This window comes from Prunus avium, chromosome 5 (genome assembly GCF_965620075.1).
Source record: "Prunus avium chromosome 5, drPruAviu1.hap1.1, whole genome shotgun sequence".
NCBI classification, from domain to species: domain Eukaryota; kingdom Viridiplantae; phylum Streptophyta; class Magnoliopsida; order Rosales; family Rosaceae; genus Prunus; species Prunus avium.
Window position 1 is genome coordinate 25,724,230 of NC_142288.1, and position 19,623 is coordinate 25,743,852.

The window sequence follows — 19,623 nt, forward strand, 5'->3', positions numbered from 1 at the left end:
GCTAGAGCAAGGGCTGGTTTTGCTTGAGAGCCAGCCTAGGTTGTGGAGCCCACCAACAGCCATGGCAACATTTGTTCTCTGGAAGCCCTTTTTGGGCCTAGGCCCCCCTTGCCCGGGGCCACTGGAATTGCTCTTATGTGAGATATTTTATCAAACATGTTGGCCCCACACTCAAACAAATCAACTTAAAATTACTAGGTAAGTTCATGGTGGAGAAAAGGCAGTGAGGGCAATGGCCTTCACTGGCTCCTTGCTAGATCCGCTAGTTAATGGTGTTATAAATTAGCGTGGATTATAAGATTTAATATATATACTTTTATTTCTAAAAAACTTATAGAAACCGTAAGTAAAAAAAAAAAAAGCATTAAATTTTAAGCTAATAACTTTAAGGGGGTGTATTCAATTAAGAGTTTAAAAGAGTTTAAAAGAGTTTAGAAGTTTGGGTGTATTCAATTCAGATTTTAAAAGAGTTCGTAAAAGTTTGGGTGTATTCAATTCAGATTTCAATTGATATTAAAAAAATACATCGAAATCTAGGTGTATTCAATGATGACTTTTTAAAAGTCAAACAAAATTTAGGTGTATTCAAAAAGTAATTTATTTTGAAGGAATTAATAAGTTGCCCGATTTCGTTAGAAATTAAAGTGTTAAGTATAAATACAAAAGGCTTTGACAAATCTTATGTGAACCCTAGAAACTTTGAACGTGCTCTACGCTTTCCAATCCTTGAATGTGTGTGCAAAATCTCTTCTCTTTTTCTACGCTTTCTACGCTTTACAGTGCTTGAATAATTGTTGTTGCTATACATCATCATATATCCAAGCAATTGATGTTGCTTGTATTCGATGCACATCATGTATGAATCGTTGGTGTTTCTTGAATAGTTATTGTTGCCATCATCAAATATCAATGAACAGTACATCATCATCATATTTATTGCTGTGCATGTACTTTTTCTACGATTTTTCTACTTTTCATTCTTTTCATTTTTTTTTTTGGTTCCTGTTTTTTTTTTCTTGAATAGTTTTTTGGTTGCTGTTTTTTTTTTTCTGTACTTTTTCTACATCATCCTTTTTCTTTGGTTGCTGTTCATCAAATATCGATAGCCTTCTTCATCTACAATCATCCTTTTTTTTGTTCTGTGTTTCCCTTCTTTATCAATGTACAATATATATATATATATATATATATATATATATATATATATATATATATATATATCTAGTCCATGCCAAAACAAAAAGGAAAAAAATTATCTTCATATATGTATTTTTTCTTATGAACTAATTAAAAATTGCATGTATTATCTAGTAATATTATAAATGGGAGATTCACAACAAGGAAAAGGAAAAACACCTTATAACCCAAATAAAATCTAGAAAATCTATTTTCTTTGGATGCCCTTTTCTTATTTGGTTGTAAAGGTACTTTTCTCTTTTGAAAATCTAGAAAAACAATAAACAAACCAAATAAAAAATAAAAAATAATAAAAATATATATTTAGAACTCTAATAAACTCTTTTCAAATCTACGACAAAACTCTAACAAAAACCATCAAAATCAATCTAGGAATTCAATCAAACTCTATGTGGAGTTGATAGAAATCAATTGAACTACATTTAACTCTATAAACTTTATAACTCCATTCAACTCTTTTAAAATCTTAATTGAATACACCCCCCTTAGACAACCCCGTAGGTAAGAAACTCCCCATTCCGCCCTTTGCTATACCCCACTGGCGGTGTGTGTACCGCAAAGTAGACTTTGATTAGTCCCAAAATTACTTTGAACTTCGAAGAGAGTGGTTTCTAATGGCGTCAATGGCGTCGATGGCTGTTTGTTATTCCTTAGCTACATTATCTTCTACGAAACCTTTGTTATCTCACAAAAAGACCACCTCCATTGCCAACCTCAAATCCCATGGAAGGAACTTACAATCTTCACTAGTGGGTGCAAAACTAGCCATTAGCAAAACAACAAGACCATTGAGCAGCAGGAGGCTTGGAACATCTAGTTCTGAGGTCACTTGCTCAACTTCTGCTTCCCCTCTTCCTTCGCTCTTCTCTTCGATTGCGATGGCGTGCTTGTCGATACAGAGAAGGATGGCCACCGCGTTTCTTATAATGAAACTTTCAAAGAGGTAACATTCCCCTGCTCTCCTCTGGTTTCTCTGTTTTTCTTCAATCTGCGTGTGGTTTGATGAAATGGGTTCTCTTGCTTTTGGGGAATTGCTATGGATGTTTTTCTCGGTAAGATCATAAATAGGTGACATTTTTAGAGGAGCTGGGGAGAAATTAGCTATAAATTTGATGGAAATTATTGGCAGACCTCAATCTCAATTACTTTCATGGGTTAGTGACATGACATGATTGATTGCACAGAAAGAATTGAGTGTTACTTGGGATGTAGATTTGTACGCAGAGTTGCTCAAGATTGGAGGTGGAAAAGAAAGGTAAAGTCTCTCCCAAAATACTCTATAGCTAGCTTACATTGGACTTACATGGTTCCTGCTTCCTGGGGTGCTTAATTTTGGTTCTTTTTATTTATACCCTGAATTATTTGGTTAACATTTAATTTATTGCAGATTTTTTATTTCTATTTGTACTCAAATGGTTCTGGTCTTCGTAGGATGACAGCCTATTTTAACAAGATGGGTTGGCCCAAAAATGCTCCGAAGAGTGAAGAAGAAAGAAAAGCATTTGTAGCTTCACTTCACAAGAGAAAGACAGAGTTGTTTGCGGCCCTTATTGAGAAAAGGCTGCTGCCGCTTCGGCCAGGAGTTGTAAAGTTGGTTACCATCTGATCTTCTGTTTTTGCATGAAAAATTTATTATTTGTGTTATATTTCTCTTGCATTTTGTGGTTCTAGGTATGTTGGGTTGGTGAGTTTCTCTTATCAACTTGTACAGGCTGATAGATCAGGCTCTAGCAGAAGGAGTTAAAGTTGCTGTGTGCAGCACTTCCGTTGAGAAGGCGGTATGCTAAATCAGGTTCCACAACTTAATTGTTTGCATATAATTAGTTTTTCTGTGATTCTTCAAGAACTATAATAATCAAAACCTAACTCTTACATATTTTCAAAAGCTATTTTGGATCTGGATCAGATTGACATTGCTCATTATTAATCAAATGCACTGAAAATTGCATTTTATCCTTGATGCATCTTCTTTATCAGCTTTGCACTTTATTTTGAACATAAAATTAAAGACAAGTGATCATAATCTATTTCTCTGTGGTTAATTTAGCTTCTTTGTGAAATAAATATACTGATTCATAGATTGCCCTCCCATTTTGACGTTAGAATCGTTTTCGGATTTTAAGGTCTCTGCAATAGTTACATTCTTGCTGGGACCAGAACGGGCAGAAAAAATCAAGATATTTGCAGGTGATGTGGTTGCCCGCAAGAAGCCTGATCCCGTAAACTTTAATCCCTCTACATTTTGATTTAATGATGTCTGGTTACTTTGTGTTCACTTAGCCGCAGGCTCTCAGAAACATTTAGAGACTAAACTATGTTCATTCTTCTTGACAGGCCATCTACGAATTGGCGGCTAATACTCTTGGTGTTGATCCTTCAAGGTATTGCAGGGTGCTAGCCCAAATTTCTGATGCTACAATACAACATGTACAACCAACACAATGAGGTTTATTTGAATCTACTTTCGCAACGAATTTGAGGGATCTATGTGCTTTCTCCACCTCAGTTTGCTAAGATATCCAACTTCCATGCTTAACCTTTTTGTTCACGAAAACTGATTTGATTTTCCTGTTCTACAGTTGTGTTGTGATAGAGGACAGCGGCATAGGCCTTGCAGCTGCCAAAGCCGCTGGAATGAAGTGTATAGTAACTAAGAGCGGGTACTTCCACCTTCTTGACATTCCAGATTATATTTCAAACTTATAAGATGGCTTATTTGACAATTTGGAAGGAGTTGAGTAATCTTTAGTAGTCAAATGCTTAATATGTTCACTTCATCTTTAACTCTGGTTGCAGATACACAGCCAATCAAGAATTTCCGAATGCAGATGCAGTCTTCGACTTCATTGGAGATCCCCCGGAGGAGCGATTCGACTTGGCATTCTGCGGAAGCCTTCTCAAGCAGTGAGCTAGCTCAGTTTTCAGTAATTATCTGTTCCATCTAAAATTCGTTGGATAGTGATTAGGGTTTCAGCAAAGATAATAAAAAAAATGCCAGTGCATTTTGTAGTAGTCTTGATGTATATTAAAGTGCAAATTAGCAATTCTCAAGCAGACAAAGTTTTCATTTGTGAATCTCTGGATGAAGTATTATAAGGAGCTTCCATTGCTAAGGCAAGCTTTTGGAATGATCTTAAGCTATGAATTCTTTCATTTGGATCTAGTCCAAGGTTAATTTCTATATTTATCAGTACAGGTTAATATATGTTGAAGTAAACGTTAAACAATTCTGATGAATTATTCACAATAGATTTTAGTTACACGTAGTTTCTAGGTCCATCCGAACAAAATTTTGTGTATTGCAATGACATCTGGGTCAAAGCTAGTGAACTCAGGCTAGTTGAACTTGAGTGGCTCTTTCTTGCTGCCCTCCCCTGAAATTTCTCCATTTTCTAAAGAAGATGAAAGAGTGGGTTTTTTTGGCAGACCCATCTTTCTCTGCTGGTTGAAAGAAACGTTTCATCGTCTCCCAGGCTCTGAGCTCCAACAGTGTTCGTTCCCTACTGGTACAAAGTCCTCGTCCTTCCCTTATATCTTTGGCCCTGGTTTCTGGTAAGGGGATGAACCGGTGAACCGAGACAAACTGAGTCGAAGCAAAAGAGAAAAATACCGTGTTGCTCAATAAAGTTAACATAGGCTCAAAAATCAAATCGGACCACTTTGGATCGATTCCTGTCCCAGTTCTTGTCTTGGAAAAACTGGTATTAACCGACTAGTTATGTTTTTTTTTTATAATGAAATTAACCGACTAGTTATGTTATGTTTACTTATTCCTTCCTTTATATCCAAAATTATTAGTAGGTCTAATTAATATTCAAGTAACATTAGTAACTCCAAGTAATATATAGATATTTTAGCCCAATTAATACCCAAATGCCTTAGTTCCAATTTATACCCAACTAAATAACAACTCTAGTCCTTTTTCTTTTTGGGCGAACTATATTCGTTCTTGTTGTGTTTCCGTCTTTCTCTCTTTTCCCCCTATTTCTTTATATTTCTCTTCCTACTTATCTCTTCACCTCTTTCTCTCTTATTTTATCCATTGTACATATTTTTCTCTTCTTCCATTTTTCCATCCGTCCTATTTCTCTCTTCTTCACTTCTTTATATTTTTATCTTTCCAAATTGAAAAGTGGGCTGAACGGAATTGAAACTGCATAAGTTTGGTTCGAATCTTTTAGACACTTTCTATAAAAATCAAACCAAATCGGACCGTGTATAAGTTCCGATTTCAGTTCCAATTCAAGAGGAAAACTAAACAAACTTGGACCGTGCCCACCCCTAGTTCCTGGTCCTAATGCGAAATGACAGTTATATCCCTAGAGTTGGGCCTCAGATGATGTGTAAGTTCTGTTTTGTCGCTCTCTGGCCCAAAATGGTGTGTGTAGATAAGTTAGTTAAGGACCGTTGAGAAGAAAACCGCAAAAGTAAGAGACTTTCATTAGTCCAAAATTACTTTGAACTTTTGAAGAAAGTGGTTTCTAATGGCGTCAATGGCTGTCTGTTATTCCTTAGCTACATTATCTTCTACGAAACCTTTGCTATCTCACAAAAATTCCATTGCCAACCTCAAATCCCATGAAAGGACCCTACAATCTTCACTTGTGGGTACAAATATAGCCATTAGCAAAACAACAAGACCATTGAGCAGCAAGAGGCTTGGAACATCCAGTTCTGAGATCACTTGCTCAGCTTCTGCTTCTCCTCTTCCTTCGGCTCTTCTCTTTGATTGCGATGGCGTGCTTGTCGATACGGAGAAGGATGGCCACCGCATTTCTTTCAATGACACTTTCAAAGAGGTAACAGTCCCTTGGTCTTCTCTGGTTTCTCTGTTTTTTCTGTTTTCCTTCAATCTGTGTGTGTTTGTGTGTGGTTTGATGAAATGGGTTTTCTTGGTTTTGTGGAATTGCTGTGGATGTTGTGCTTGGTAAGCTCATAAATAGGTGAAGTTTAAAGAGAAATTGGAATTGTCAATCTGCGTTTTCCATCATTTTTGGGACCTGGGGAAAAATTAGCTTTAGATTTTATGGAAATTATTGGCAGACCACAATCTCAATTACTTTCATGGGTTAGTGACATGACTTGATTGATTGCACAGAAAGAATTGGGTGTTACTTGGGATGTAGATTTGTACGGCGAGTTGCTCAAGATTGGAGGTGGAAAAGAAAGGTAAAGTGGTCTCTCCCAAAATACTCTATAGCTAGCTTACATTGGAGTTGCATGGTTCCTGGGGTGCTTAGCTTTGTTCTTTTTATTTATACTCTGAATTATTTGGTTTAAATTTTATATGGGCAAACATCTAATTTAGTGCAGAACTTTGATTTCTATTTGTACTCGAACGGTTCTGGTTTTCGTAGGATGACAGCCTATTTTAACAAGACGGGTTGGCCAGAAAATGCTCCGAAAAGTGAAGAAGAAAGAAAAGCATTCATAGCTTCACTTCACAAGAGAAAGACAGAGTTGTTTATGGCCCTTATTGAGAAAAAGCTGCTGCCGCTTCGGCCAGGAGTTGCAAAGTTCGTTACCATCTGATCTTCTGCTTTTGCATGCAAAATTTATTATTTGACATTAGTGTGTTATATCTGTCTTGCATTTTCTGGTTGCAAGACTTGGATGTAATGATATTGATGGTTAAGATTTGTCTCATTTTACAGTGATTTAGAGATGCCAATTCATTTTATAACAAAATGGCTTTAAGAAAATCAACCACTTAAGAATCTAAATGTCATTATGAGTATAATAATAAGATAATGGTTCCAGAAGGTGAGTAAGATTATCCAAGTAAAAATTCAAATTCTAGATATGTTAGGTAGCTGAGTTTCTCTTATCAACTTGTACAGGCTGATAGATCAGGCTTTAGCAGAAGGAGTTAAAGTTGCTGTGTGCAGCACTTCCAATGAGAAGGCGGTATGCTAAATCAGGTTCCACAACTTAATTGCTTGCATAATTAGTTTTCCTGTGACTCCTCAAGAACTATATTAATCAAAACCTAACTCTTACATGTTTCCAAAAGCTATTGGGTCTAGATCAGATTGACATTGCTCATTGATAATTAAATGCACTGAAAATTGAAATTATGGGATCTCATTTTATCCTTAGTACATCTTCTTTATCAGCTTTGCACTTTATTTTGAGCATAAAATTAAACACAAGGGATCATAAAACTTGTTCGCTGTGGTTAATTTAGCTTATTTGTGAAATAAATAATACTGATTCATAGATTGCCCTCCCATTTTGACGTTAGATCCGTTTTCTGATTTTAAGGTCTCTGCAATAGTTACATTCTTGCTGGGACCAGAACGGGCAGAAAAAATCAAGATATTCGCAGGAGATGTGGTTCCCCGCAAGAAGCCTGATCCAGTAAACTTTAATCCCTCTACATTTTGATTTAATGATGTCTGGTTACTTTGAGTTCACTCAAGCTCAGGCTCTCAGACACACTTAGAAACTAAACTATGTTCATTCTTCTTGACAGGCCATCTATGTATTGGCGGCTAACACTCTTGGTGTTGATCCTTCAGGGTATTGCAGGACATTCTAGCTCAAATTTCTGATGCTACAACAACCAACATAATGAGATTTTATTTGAATCTATTTTCACAATGAATTTGAGGGATTGATGTGCTTTCTCTACCCCATTTGCTAAGATATCCAACTTCCATGTTTAACCTTTTTGTTCATGAAAAATGATTTGATTTTCCTATTCTACAGTTGTGTCGTGATAGAGGACAGCGGCATAGGCCTTGCAGCTGCCAAAGCTGCTGGAATGAAGTGTATAGTAACTAAGAGCGGGTATTTTCCACATTCTTTACATTCCAGATTATTTTTCGAACTTTTAAGATGGGTTGTTGGAAATTTGGAATGAGTTGAGTGTAATTTTTGCCGGTCATGCATGTCAAATTTCTAGTAGCAAATGCTTAACATGTTCTCTTCATCTTTAACTCTGGTTGCAGATACACAGCCAATGAAGACTTTCTGAATGCAGATGCAGTCTTCGACTTCATTGGAGATCCGCCGGAGGAGCGATTTGACTTGGCATTCTGCAGAAGCCTTCTCAAGCAGTACGTGAGCTAGCTCATATAGTTTCCAGTAATTATCTGTTCCATCAAAAATTCCTTGGATGGTGATTAGGGTTTCAGCTAAGACAATAAATAAACGCCACAGCACTTTGTAGCAGTCTTGATGTATATTAAAGTATAAATTAGCAATTCTCAAGCAGACAAAGTTTTCATTGGTGAATCTCTGGGTGAAGTATTATAAGGGGCTTCTATTGCTAAGGCAAGCTTTTGGAATGATCTTAAGCTATGAATTTCTTTCACGCTGGATCTAATCCAATGTTAATTTCTATTTTATCACAACAGGTTGTTGTGAGATGAATCTCCATAGCATTTATATATCTAATCAGACAGATTTTTTCTATGAAATATATGTTAAAAGAAAACATTACAGGATTCTATGAGTAGGAGTGGCAACAAATAACAAAACTAAGCTCTTGTTACTACTTGAAGCTTCACTAACCATTCCAAATTCACTTGCTCTTCTCACTTCTCATTCTGTTAATTTGGTTTAAAGCTGGCCCAAGGATGTTGTACAGCACCCACAGTATAGCTGGAATGATGGGAAGTAGGAGTGCCAGGGCACGGTTATCACCTTCTGCAATCTCCGCTATTTGTTGCGCACTGAAAGCAGGACCGCAAGAAATCAAGGTGGAAACGATGGTGCTGGTGATCAAAGTGGAACACTTGGAGTTGATAGGAGATTTGAAGGGGGTGAAGCTTTTAGGTATGTCTTTGAGGGTCAGAAGGGAAATATGTTTCATGGTTGGTTTATAAGTGCTCATATTTTTGGAGGACTTGATGGCGAAGCACCTATGATGAAGCAAAGCCATGGTAGTTCCTAAGGTTGCAGCCATGTAAGTTTTTTAAGGTTTGGTGGAGGCTCAGAAAAGAAAATTTATGAGAGCCAAAATGGGTAAGCATGAAAGTATATAACTGTTTCCAATAGCATACTCTAGATTTTTCTCCACATGAGCGGTTAGATTATGGCCTCAACTTCACATGCCACCCACCATCTTTTCTCATCAAATTAAGACTTAGCGCAATCAGAGTTGAAACCAGTGGTGGAAAATGAAGCAACTTTATACATCGAGACACTGTTTTCAGACGCTCACATCAATCAAACTAGCGTAGTGAACTTGTCTACATGGACCTCTTGTGCGGGTCAAACATAACCATAGACAGAGCCAAAACAATCTCAATGAGTTCGAAGAAAAAAAGGAGCATTTTGTCGTTGGACAATAATCTTATTTCTGTGTTGAAAAGTTATCTTATGATACAAAATTGGGATGCATTGGACTGGAAAACACGCTCTACCTCTAACCCTTCGTGGACAATTATGTGCAAGAATAAGGCTTGCGCATACAGAGTAACGCTTCTTTTCATTTTCTCATAAATTAATACCGTTTTACAACCCTAATCATGGCTGAGGAAACCTGCCTACCCCATCACTTGCTTACAATTTAATCTTGAAGAAGACTCGAAAAGCCGGCACATGAACTTGATGCAGACACTGCTTTAATCATGTTGGACTTGGCAGCATCCAGCAATGGGTCTGCCTGGAGGGCTTTGCTGAAGCAGAATTTGGCTTCTTCCCACCGTCCCTCAGCAACAAATACAAGACCCAAATTGTTAAATGCAGGAGCATAGCCAGGCTGGAGTTCAAGAGATTTTGTAAACATTGCTTTGGCACGTTCATATTGCTTCTGCTGGCGGTAGAGATTTCCAAGGTTGGAGAGTATAGCATGGGCATGTTTAGTTGTTGCCAATGCCAAGGCACGCTTGTATACTTCTTCAGCGTGTGATGACTCCTCCGATAGTTGCAGTGAGATACCTAGTGATTTATGCATACGATAAATAACTTTACCAACTTCTTGAGAGAGAGAGAGAGAGAACCAAACAAATATAGACATAAGAAAATGGTATTAAGATTGAGATACCTAGATTTGACCATGCACAGCTACATTCCCTAAAACGGGAAACTGCTGCTTTGAGGTACTTCTGTGAGTGTTTGAATTTCTGAGTACAAAGGCTATGAAGACCAAGTTGGTGCCATTGCACAGCATCATCTGGATCCTCTGCTATTGCCTGCATAAAACAGCCTAACATAAATTCAAGTGCATCGTATTGGACATGGATATGATTTTCCAAATAATCATGGTGTAAACATACTTACATAAAACAACAAAATTTAGCAAGTTACTTTCTTTTTGAATTTTGCTAACAGACTATGGATTATGAGGGTCACATATGATAGGAAACTTACAATCTGTATTATTTTTTGAAAAGGATAAATTTTTTTTTTCATAAAAAACCATACAAAATGGTGGACAAGTAATCCACCAATAACAGGAAGAAACAGTAAAATGAGTACAGAGATCTCCAATTATGAGAAGGAAACAATCCTAATCAAGACACTGCAGCCTTCCACCTCCTACATTTCTGACAAACTTGTCACTCAACTAAAGCTAAAAATCTTGTTTATTACAGAGTCACATTAGGCAAATATGAAAACAAAGGTTGTGAAGAGATGTATGTTATTCCAAAGAACAAGTGTACATCCTGTCTCTTCCGGTTTGAAAAACCTAATGTGACTATTCTTTTTTACTATAAACGGTGGAATCGTCCGGTGCAGTATATAAAAGCCAATCGATTTGAATATGTCATCCATTATTACATAAGGAGCTCCTTTTATCATGTCATGTCATGCTAAGAGAAGTAAATGGAATCTTAGTAGCTCTGTTGTGATTACCTGCTTTAAACTATAATCAGCATGTTCTTCTACCTCCATTAGTGTATTCTGTTCAGTTTCAAATGCTGCTGCAATCTCGTGTTGGGTTTTGTGCACCATCGCAAGCCCTGTCCATGCTATCGGAAGTTCAACTAAAGCAGAGTCGCCATCTCTTATAATTGAAGCCATTTCGTTTCCAGCCCAGGAAAGTTGTTCACTAGGATCTTGACACCTTTCTGCATCCTTGATTCGGTGGATTGCAATAGCATATCGAGTAGACATACAACAATTGACCTCTAGTTTTGCTGCCTAAGAAGCAAGCAGTAGCAAGAAAAAACAGCTTAAGCCAATTTGTTATTTTGTCAAGGATGGAGTAGAAGCCATGTAGTAAAAGGAGCATAAAACTGTGCTAAAAACGATAAGCAGCAAAGTGATGCATGCAACACAAGAATGAGCAAAAAGAGTGTGCATTCTTAAGTTCTATTTTTCGACCCGTAGAAATAAAATAAAATAAAATTTGGAAAGACATGCACTGAAAAAAGTTTTGAATCATCATTTTCCATAAATGAAAATGAAAACCATGAAAAATAAGGACACCAATGAACAACCTCAAGAAATAAGCTATAAATGATTGTAGCAATGAGCCATGAGCACCTTCTCCAAGCACTTGCTGGAACTTCTATGATCACCAGTTATATAATATGCATTAGCAAGATTAGCCCAAATATGTGCTGCTTTAGGATCTTCTTTTAGTGATGCTAACAAACACTCCTTTGCAACATTTATACCAGAAACGTGATCTGCAGAAGTACCTTCACCAGCATTTGCCCCAGCACCTGAAAATTAAGCAAGGGATGCAGGTTCTTCAACCAGACATTATCACAAATTTAAAATTATAAAGCAGCATTCTACAAAAATTGACCAGTATCCACCATCTTAAAAATTTACATAGTAGGTACTGCAAAAAAACAAATGAAAAGAGTTCATGAAACTAGTCAACTTCATCAAAAGCATACCTGCAACAACTGAACCATATCTACATAAAAGAAGGGCAGCATAATTTATCAAGGCCGCGGGATGATTTTGATCCTTCAGGATCAACTCCTGAAAACATTTTTCTGAAAGTTCCAAATTTCCACTGAAGAAAAGACCATTTGCAATCATTTTAAGTAAAAGATATATACGAGGTCAAAACATTGAAAAGAACATTATTCTATCAACATGTATACACTCTTACTTTTGAAGATAAGCAATCCCAAGGTTTCCAAGGCAATCAAAGTTGTCGGGGGCAACAGCTAACAAAGAAGACAAAACTGAAATAGAACTCTAAACAGTAATAAAAACGTCCATATCAGAAAATGGAAAAGGAAAGAACAACTATTACCAACAACAAAATTAAACACTTGTACCTGCAGACGGCCAGTTTTAAGTAGAATCAAGCCGAGGGTATTCCAGACAGCTGCCTGTCTTACATCTGACTGCACTGACTCCTTTAGTTTCGAATTAATTTCGTCCAGCTCTTGAGGTTCAAGTTCTTTGTCGAAACTGCTATCCCCCAAAGTTTCTAGCATAAGGCACTACACAATTGACAAAAACACCCGCTGGGTCAGTAACTTTCATATCTATCTAAAAGAATAAATAGTGTACAGAACAATGTAGTAAAAGACTACTTCACCTGTGCATGATGAATTTGAACTAGTGAAAGCAGCTCCGGCCTATCGATATCAGCCTCAGGGCGGAGTAAAATCTCTTCTGCCTTCTCATATGCCAAAACGGCCTAAAACCCATAACTCAGAAGATGAAAACATCCATTACACCCAAGTAATCAAATTAAAGAGCCATAGGAAAATCAAAAAGCTACCTTCGAAGGCTGCCCCAATCTCTGATACATTAAACCCAGTATAAAATGAGCATGGGCATTTTTAGGCATCCTCTTTGCAACATGAACCAAACCCTACAAGCAAAATGAACCCACCAACCATGTCAACAAATAAATAAATAAACAAAGCAAATGTTGTAAAAGAAGCAAACACAAAACCACCATTGAAAAGGGTCCTCACAGTTTTGAGGCTGCTGACTTTCTCCTCACGAGACGACGAAACGCCTTGACCAGGCAAGTAGCCATCAGCATCAGCTCCATAATCCATAGAACACTCTGCCTTACAATTCCTTGACCTGCTTTTCCCCAGTTTGTTTAATCTTTTACCTTCAGCTTCACTGGTGTCAGTGTCCTTATTACACGTTACTTTTGGGAAAGGGGGAAGGAGAGAGAAAACTGATGCGGTCTGGTGCTGACACGTGGACGGAATCGCACCGTCCGTTTCAGGAGGGTCGACGTTGAGATTAGCAGCCAAACCGGTGAGCTGTGGCGGCTGTGGCGGCTTTGAGCTCTTTGGGGTTGCGAGCTGCGGCACTGTGTACGGCTGAGAATCGTTTCGTTCGGACATTTTTGTGCTTCCACCAATGGAGGCGAAGAAATAAACAGTAAACGTTTGGAAGACTTTGCTTAGACGCGAGGTTTTCCCATTTTCTTTCCCCTTTCTTTCGGTCGATTTTCTCAGCAACCAAACAGAGTTTAACAACTACAAAATGACCACTTTGCCCAGAACAAAACAAAACCTACAAACGGAAAGGAACAACCGAAACGATTCGTTTTGTCCTTAAGAAAATTGATATTTTTCTTTACAATTTCTCCTACATATTTCTATTGGGCCGAGAGATTAAAAAAAATACTTAAGATATTCTTTTAATATTAGGCCCATTAAGCGTACCCACGCACATATGCTTAATGTGGCTCATCCCAACCCTAAGAAATCAAACCCTACCAGCATATAATAAAGTTCTTGAGACTCCCGAGATCACGAACTAGGAATTGTCCAATGGTGTAAAATTTGCTCCAATACATTTAATCAAGATCTTCAATAAACTAGGAAAATATTTCATCTTCCTCTTGTAGCGCTTCGGCCATCTCTTTCGAGCCTCCATATTGCCGATAAACTTAATATCAGCGTCAGCGTCCTCGCCATTTTCAGAAGGACCTCGTCCCTTCTTAAAATGGAGTAAGCTATGGACTAATGAGGTTGTCCTTGAAGATGGGGAGGACACTGAAGCTAAGTTTATTAGTAAACCAATTAAATCTGTGGAGGCTTGAAAGCGATGGCCAAAGCGCTACAAGGGAAACATGAAATATTTTCTTCCTAGTAATTCTTTGGGAATTTATCCAGCCATATTGGGATATGTTTCATGTATGCAAGCAAACTCTGAATTTCAAGTATTTATTTATTATAGTTAGTTTTGGAGAGGATGTAGACTGGCATTATTGTCTGATGCCTTGTAGTATTCATTAATTTGGGGACCAAAATACGAACTGCATGTCCTCATCATATATAAGATATGCCAATCAGGTTTAGTCTAGTGGAAAATGACCTTAATTTTGCAGATCAAATGTCTCAGGTTTGAATTTCTATGGCATCTTGTGTGTGTAAGAAATCCTCCTCCCTTCTAGTTTAGATTATCGCTTGTACTATATATATATATATATATATATATATACTTGCACTGGCCAGACTCAAAACATACAGTTAGATAAAACAAATCAATAAAATCCATATAAAATTGTGGTAACTGAAATATGTATTCAACTAGTACAACATTAATTTTGCTTGGTTTACAATTGGGAACTTCAATCTCTTCAGCCAAGAGCACACACCCAGGGGTTGGGTTGCTCTATCTGTGGGTTGACATAAATTGGTTGTTAAATGAAATCCTCAAGGACTAAAAATTTCAATCATGCGTAAATGAGTAAGATAATCAACTAAGTTACTGGCTAAGACAATGCTTTTCATCAAAATGACTAAAGTTGAGAGCAAGGAACGATGTCGTTTGTCGTCCAAGAAAACAAGAATGCGGGCTTTAGTGGTTCATCGAAAGAGAACAAGAAGTTACAATGCTTGTCGCCTGAGTACAGATTGAAGGATTGAGAGTACAATGTCTAAGTAGAGGGACAAAATTTTGAGGCTTGGTATTGCATAGGTTTTCATGAACTTCTATTATATACATATATATATATATAATACAAACGATACTGGAAGAAGAGAGAACCGAACACAAACTATCGGGTGCAAAACCTAACGCTCCCCTGGAGTTTCAAGCCCCTTCTAATATTTTTGTGACCTTTAGTTTTAATTGTCCTTCAAAGAAAAAGGTTTTGAACATTTTGAACCTTAATTCTCATCTTTGAGAAATGTACACTAAGAACTTCGGGGCATGGGTGCAATTTCTTTCTTCGGATAAAGGAACCATTGCATATTTAATAAAAGAAAAAAAAAGTAGCAAAATCCAACAGCAGAGCATCAGAGGAACGACCACCTTAGGCTATAAAACTTAAAAAGATGTCAATGTAAGCGAAGAGAACCAACTTTATACATTGGCAGTGGGATCACTATAATCTCGTCGATCAGATTTTACCGCTAATAACAGAAAAACATCAGAACAAAAATCTAAACATCCCAATACCACCCACATCCCACCTTTTAAAAAAGTGCAGAAAACAAGGATTGTAAACAGTACACAGTGCTCATGGGCAACAACATACATGAGAGAGAAGCAATCGAAAAATATTTGTTCTTCTCAAGAAGCTGCAGCCTGGGTCAGTGTGAGCCATCCGCAGCAGATGATCCGAAGGAAGGAAGGAGCCACCCTTTCTCCTGCGCGTGCTCCACATAGAAGCTGAATTTCTCCCTTGCATTCGGAATGTCAAGAGCCAAATCATCTAGCCCGTCCTTGATTCGGGTGAAGCCTTTTGTCATCTGGTTAATTGTGATCAGCCCTTCGTTGAAGCATTCCTGAAGCAGGTGAAGCATTCTGTCATTCTTCTTCTCCATGGCCATGACCAGTGCCTTTTTCACCACCTCATGGTTAAAGAAGGGCATCCCAAGATCACGAATGCACTGGCAGGCTTCACTCACTACACCCCCACTCTCATACTCCTCCAGCAGCTTTGCTATCTTGTCCTTTGCATCCTCTACAGCCCAGCCGGTCCCGCCTCCCCAACACCTCAAGATCCTCTCACCAGCATGACGAGCAGAAATGAGTGATTGAGCCATTCGAACAGTCTCACTCCCACTACAATTTGGCGGCAACTTGCTGCCAATTTCTTCCAAATTCAGGGGAGCTAAGACATCATCAATGACAGCTCTTGCAAGGAAAAGAGCAAGCTCATTTGAAGCATCCAAAATGTCCAGTTCAGTATCCTCTGCAGATTCAAGAAGCAAGACAAACCCATTAACTATGTCCTCAGTTGAGAAGATCTCAATGTGAAGGGCAGAAAGCAGAACAGATGCCATTTCCTTTTCACGGTTTTTTCGATCCATTGCAAGGGTGATCAGCTTCTTCAAGAATAATGGATTGTATTGGGGTACCCCCAGATCTTCAAGGCTCCGGATAAGCTCTGGAATGTCATCTGAGAGAAAATATTCATGAATTATGGCCACAATCTCTTTCTTGTACCGCTTCACTTTTTCATCTTCGACTCGTACACCACCATCTTCACCAGAGGATTTAAAGAATGAAGCATCAAGCCAACCTTCAGATATGGCCTTCGGGACCAGCGACTCGAACAAGGTGTTTGCTGATGGAATATCAAGAGCAAGGTCATCAAGGGTCTCTGCCAAACGAGAAAACCCCTTTACCATTTGACTAGAACTAATCAGCCCTTCCTCAGCCGCTTCCTTTAATAGCTTCATTATTAGTGGTTCTGATGTTCGAATCTCCATGGCAAGAATCAAAGCCCTCTTCACAACCTCGTGATGAAAGAATGAAACTCCCAACTCCCTTATGCACCGACAGGCCTCAAAAGTATCTCCATTTTCTACGTATTCCCTCAATAGACCAGCAATTTTTTTCTTCATCTCTTCAACAGTAATGTGGGTGCTACCACCCCACCTTCTTTCAACAAGTTCTGCATGGTGTGGAGCTGAAAGATAGCTCTTCTCAGCAGTTTGGATTACCTGAACCCCCTTCGAAGATTCTGGGAGTGCTTTTTTTGCCCTGGTGAGGAAGGCTGGAGGAAGGATGTCATCAACCACTGCACGAGCAAGGAACAAAGCGAGGATGTCTACTGCATCCAGTATGTCCACTGCAAGGTCATCAGCAGATTCAAGAAGGATGAAAAATCCATCTCTAATCTGGATAGGGCTAATGACATCAGCATACAAAGATGAAAGCAAAACTGAAGCCATTTCCTTCTCCTTATCATGCCTGTCCAAGGCAATGGAAACAAGTCGCTTAATAAAGTAAGAATGATATTCACTTGAGCCTAGTTCTTTGAGGTCAGATGCTGCCAATGCCACATCACCAGTGCTGAAGTACTCCTCAATGATTGAAACAACGGCTTTCTTGTATTCATCCAAGGGATCTGTGATAGTTGACCCAACAAGTTGATACGGTTCCTGCTGAAACCAGTCTCTTTAAATTAAAAATCAGAATATTCCATCCACCTAATCAGAGCACAGTTAGGGTCATTGCAATCAATAGGGGATTGAAACTAAACTTCAAAAAATATATTACCTCGCCACTGTCATAATTAGGGTCATTGCGATCAATAGGTGATTCACTATCAGCGTCAAGCAGTTTTCCCCATGTGCCCTTACCACCACCTCCCTCTGTTGCCATTAGACAAAGAAAAGAGAAATCAATCCCACCAAAGAAAGACCAGGAATAGGTAATTTCAACAATCAGGGACAGTATCATCAATTCAGCACCAGAAAACAACATCAAATCTAAACTTGAAAAGCGAGAAAGAAAATGACTCTACCATTAACCCAAATGTAAATTACAAATACTACCCGGGTTTGAATTGATCAGTCATGAATCTTGCAGAGTTCATTCAGACCCTAACAACAGATAAATTAAGCTAAACACGCAGCTTCGAAGGAAGAAAGATCCATTCATGCATAATTGTGCACACTGTAGTTGATTTTCACAAACACCAAAATGATACATGACTCCAACTACTATAGCAACATCAACTACTATAAAACGAACTATAATAATGAATACTAGAGCCCCAGACCCTGTAAAACTAGAGTACCGGTCATTTACTTAAGAAAAAGTTAAAAGCACAATTGATTGAAAAAAGAAACATTGGTATATATGCAACAAAATTTCTTAAGAGCGTCTCAGGAAAATACAGATACTAATAAAACCAAAGACATGGTTACATAGAAATCAATGATCAACCATAAGCCAGCTAATGCAATCCCAATCACTTCAAATCTGCATAAGCTAACATAAGATCAACCCCAGTCAAGAAAGTGCTGAAAGGGAACTTACCCTTCTTCACTCGCACAAATTTCCCTGAGTGCGACCGGCGAACATGCCGCACAGCTATCCCAGCTGTTGGTGCCTTCCCACCAGCAGGGGCTTTTACATGATGTTCCGAAAGAAAAGATGTCGGGGATTTCGGGGATGATGACAAAATCTCCACATTTTGGCTGGCAATTTTTAATGTTTCCCTCTGCTCATTCGTCAGGAATCCCTCCTTTGAGGCCATTTCAACTGGAAAAATCCTATATCAATATTAATATCGAATAGATAATAGAGTATTACATCTTGAAAATTACTTTCTATTAGAAATATTAACCACTTTAGTCTTTACTGTTACTCTATTATTAACTCAATGAAAACAAAAACGCGTATAGGCAAATTTTACTTGGGCAATATTAACTAATCCAACGGATTAAGTGCTTATTAACCATTAACCACGTAGAGGTATGAGTATTAACTACAAAATCAATACGACTATAAGCTGTTTGGCTACTTAGAAACTGAAGGAAACTAAATAAGTACACAACCATAAATAATGTGCGAAAAAGAAAAACAAGAAGCAACCAAAATGTAGCTTCAGTCACAGTGAAGCTAAAATATCATTTTCCAGAGTCCCAAAGAATGAGAAACCCAAACATCAAATGCATCATTTTAATTTCTTTTCCCAGCTTTTCTCAGCAACCAAGCAAACGACGCATAAGCGTAAAACAAAATTTAAAGAAGGCCAGAGTACCTGTCTGTGTTAAGTCTAAGAGTACCGAATCCAAAACCAGAGCCCGTTTCTTCTGTGCTTGGCCCGGATCTCGAGCCAAGAACAGGAGAAGCAATCGGATATCCAAGTCGGAGGTCCGAAGTCCACTGAAATACCGAAACGACGAGCAGCAACTCCGAGCCTCGAAACTAAACGACGTCGATCTAATGGATCAGAGAAGGTCCGGGTTTATCATAAACCGGTGGATCCGAATCTGTGAGTGACAGTGTCTGTCTCAATCGGTTAGAGAAGAAGAGAGAGAGGAGAGAGAGAGAGAGGAAATGGATGAGAACGAAAGTATGAGGAAGTGAAGGGTTTTATAGGGAGGCTACGATTACGATTTACACGTCATCATGTTTTGGTGTATTAGAGATAGGACCGTCCACGTGGCCTTCGCGCTTAAGGCAGCGCCACTATTGTGCCCCTGTCTTGTGCTTCCACCCGGCTCCGCTCTACCGGGTTAGGGTTTTCGTTGGTCAGTCGTATGGAATTTACCCAACTACCCCTAATTTTGTCGTTTTGTCCTGATCAGGTTATCTTTGTTCCCAAGTATTTATTAAAAG

The 19,623-nt window shown here is 38.4% G+C and overlaps 3 protein-coding genes and 1 pseudogene across 4 annotated transcripts; 2 read left to right on the plus strand and 2 right to left on the minus strand.

Moving 5' to 3' along the window:
* Nucleotides 1-1,732: 1,732 nt before the first annotated feature.
* LOC110751530 (CBBY-like protein) lies at nt 1,733-4,325 on the plus strand (annotated as a pseudogene). The gene is made up of 8 exons (XR_015835756.1): nt 1,733-2,140; nt 2,382-2,452; nt 2,629-2,787; nt 2,909-2,975; nt 3,321-3,416; nt 3,532-3,578; nt 3,777-3,857; nt 3,994-4,325. The product of XR_015835756.1 is annotated as a CBBY-like protein (transcript).
* Nucleotides 4,326-5,608: 1,283 nt separating this feature from the next.
* Nucleotides 5,609-8,598, plus strand: LOC110751527 (CBBY-like protein). Its single transcript, XM_088252975.1, has 8 exons — nt 5,609-5,996; nt 6,296-6,366; nt 6,555-6,713; nt 7,038-7,104; nt 7,462-7,557; nt 7,673-7,719; nt 7,909-7,989; nt 8,151-8,598. Exons 1-8 carry the CDS (start codon nt 5,682-5,684, stop codon nt 8,269-8,271), a joined length of 957 nt encoding a protein of 318 aa, XP_088109101.1. The 5' UTR covers nt 5,609-5,681; the 3' UTR covers nt 8,272-8,598.
* An 877-nt stretch (nt 8,599-9,475) lies between these two features.
* Nucleotides 9,476-13,556, minus strand: LOC110751525 (tetratricopeptide repeat (TPR)-containing protein). The gene is made up of 10 exons (XM_021952001.2): nt 13,044-13,556; nt 12,845-12,937; nt 12,659-12,760; nt 12,393-12,560; nt 12,221-12,309; nt 12,000-12,121; nt 11,638-11,819; nt 11,005-11,292; nt 10,193-10,340; nt 9,476-10,086 (listed from the first exon to the last, which is right to left on the minus strand). Exons 1-10 carry the CDS (start codon nt 13,428-13,430, stop codon nt 9,716-9,718), a joined length of 1,950 nt encoding a protein of 649 aa, XP_021807693.2. The 5' UTR covers nt 13,431-13,556; the 3' UTR covers nt 9,476-9,715.
* A 1,779-nt stretch (nt 13,557-15,335) lies between these two features.
* On the minus strand, nt 15,336-19,351 carry LOC110751494 (MA3 DOMAIN-CONTAINING TRANSLATION REGULATORY FACTOR 1). Its single transcript, XM_021951970.2, is given in 5 exon segments — nt 15,336-15,642; nt 15,645-17,432; nt 17,551-17,645; nt 18,316-18,551; nt 19,043-19,351. Coding segments are annotated over 4 exon segments (2,133 nt in total). The 5' UTR covers nt 18,536-18,551; nt 19,043-19,351; the 3' UTR covers nt 15,336-15,612.
* Nucleotides 19,352-19,623: the final 272 nt, after the last annotated feature.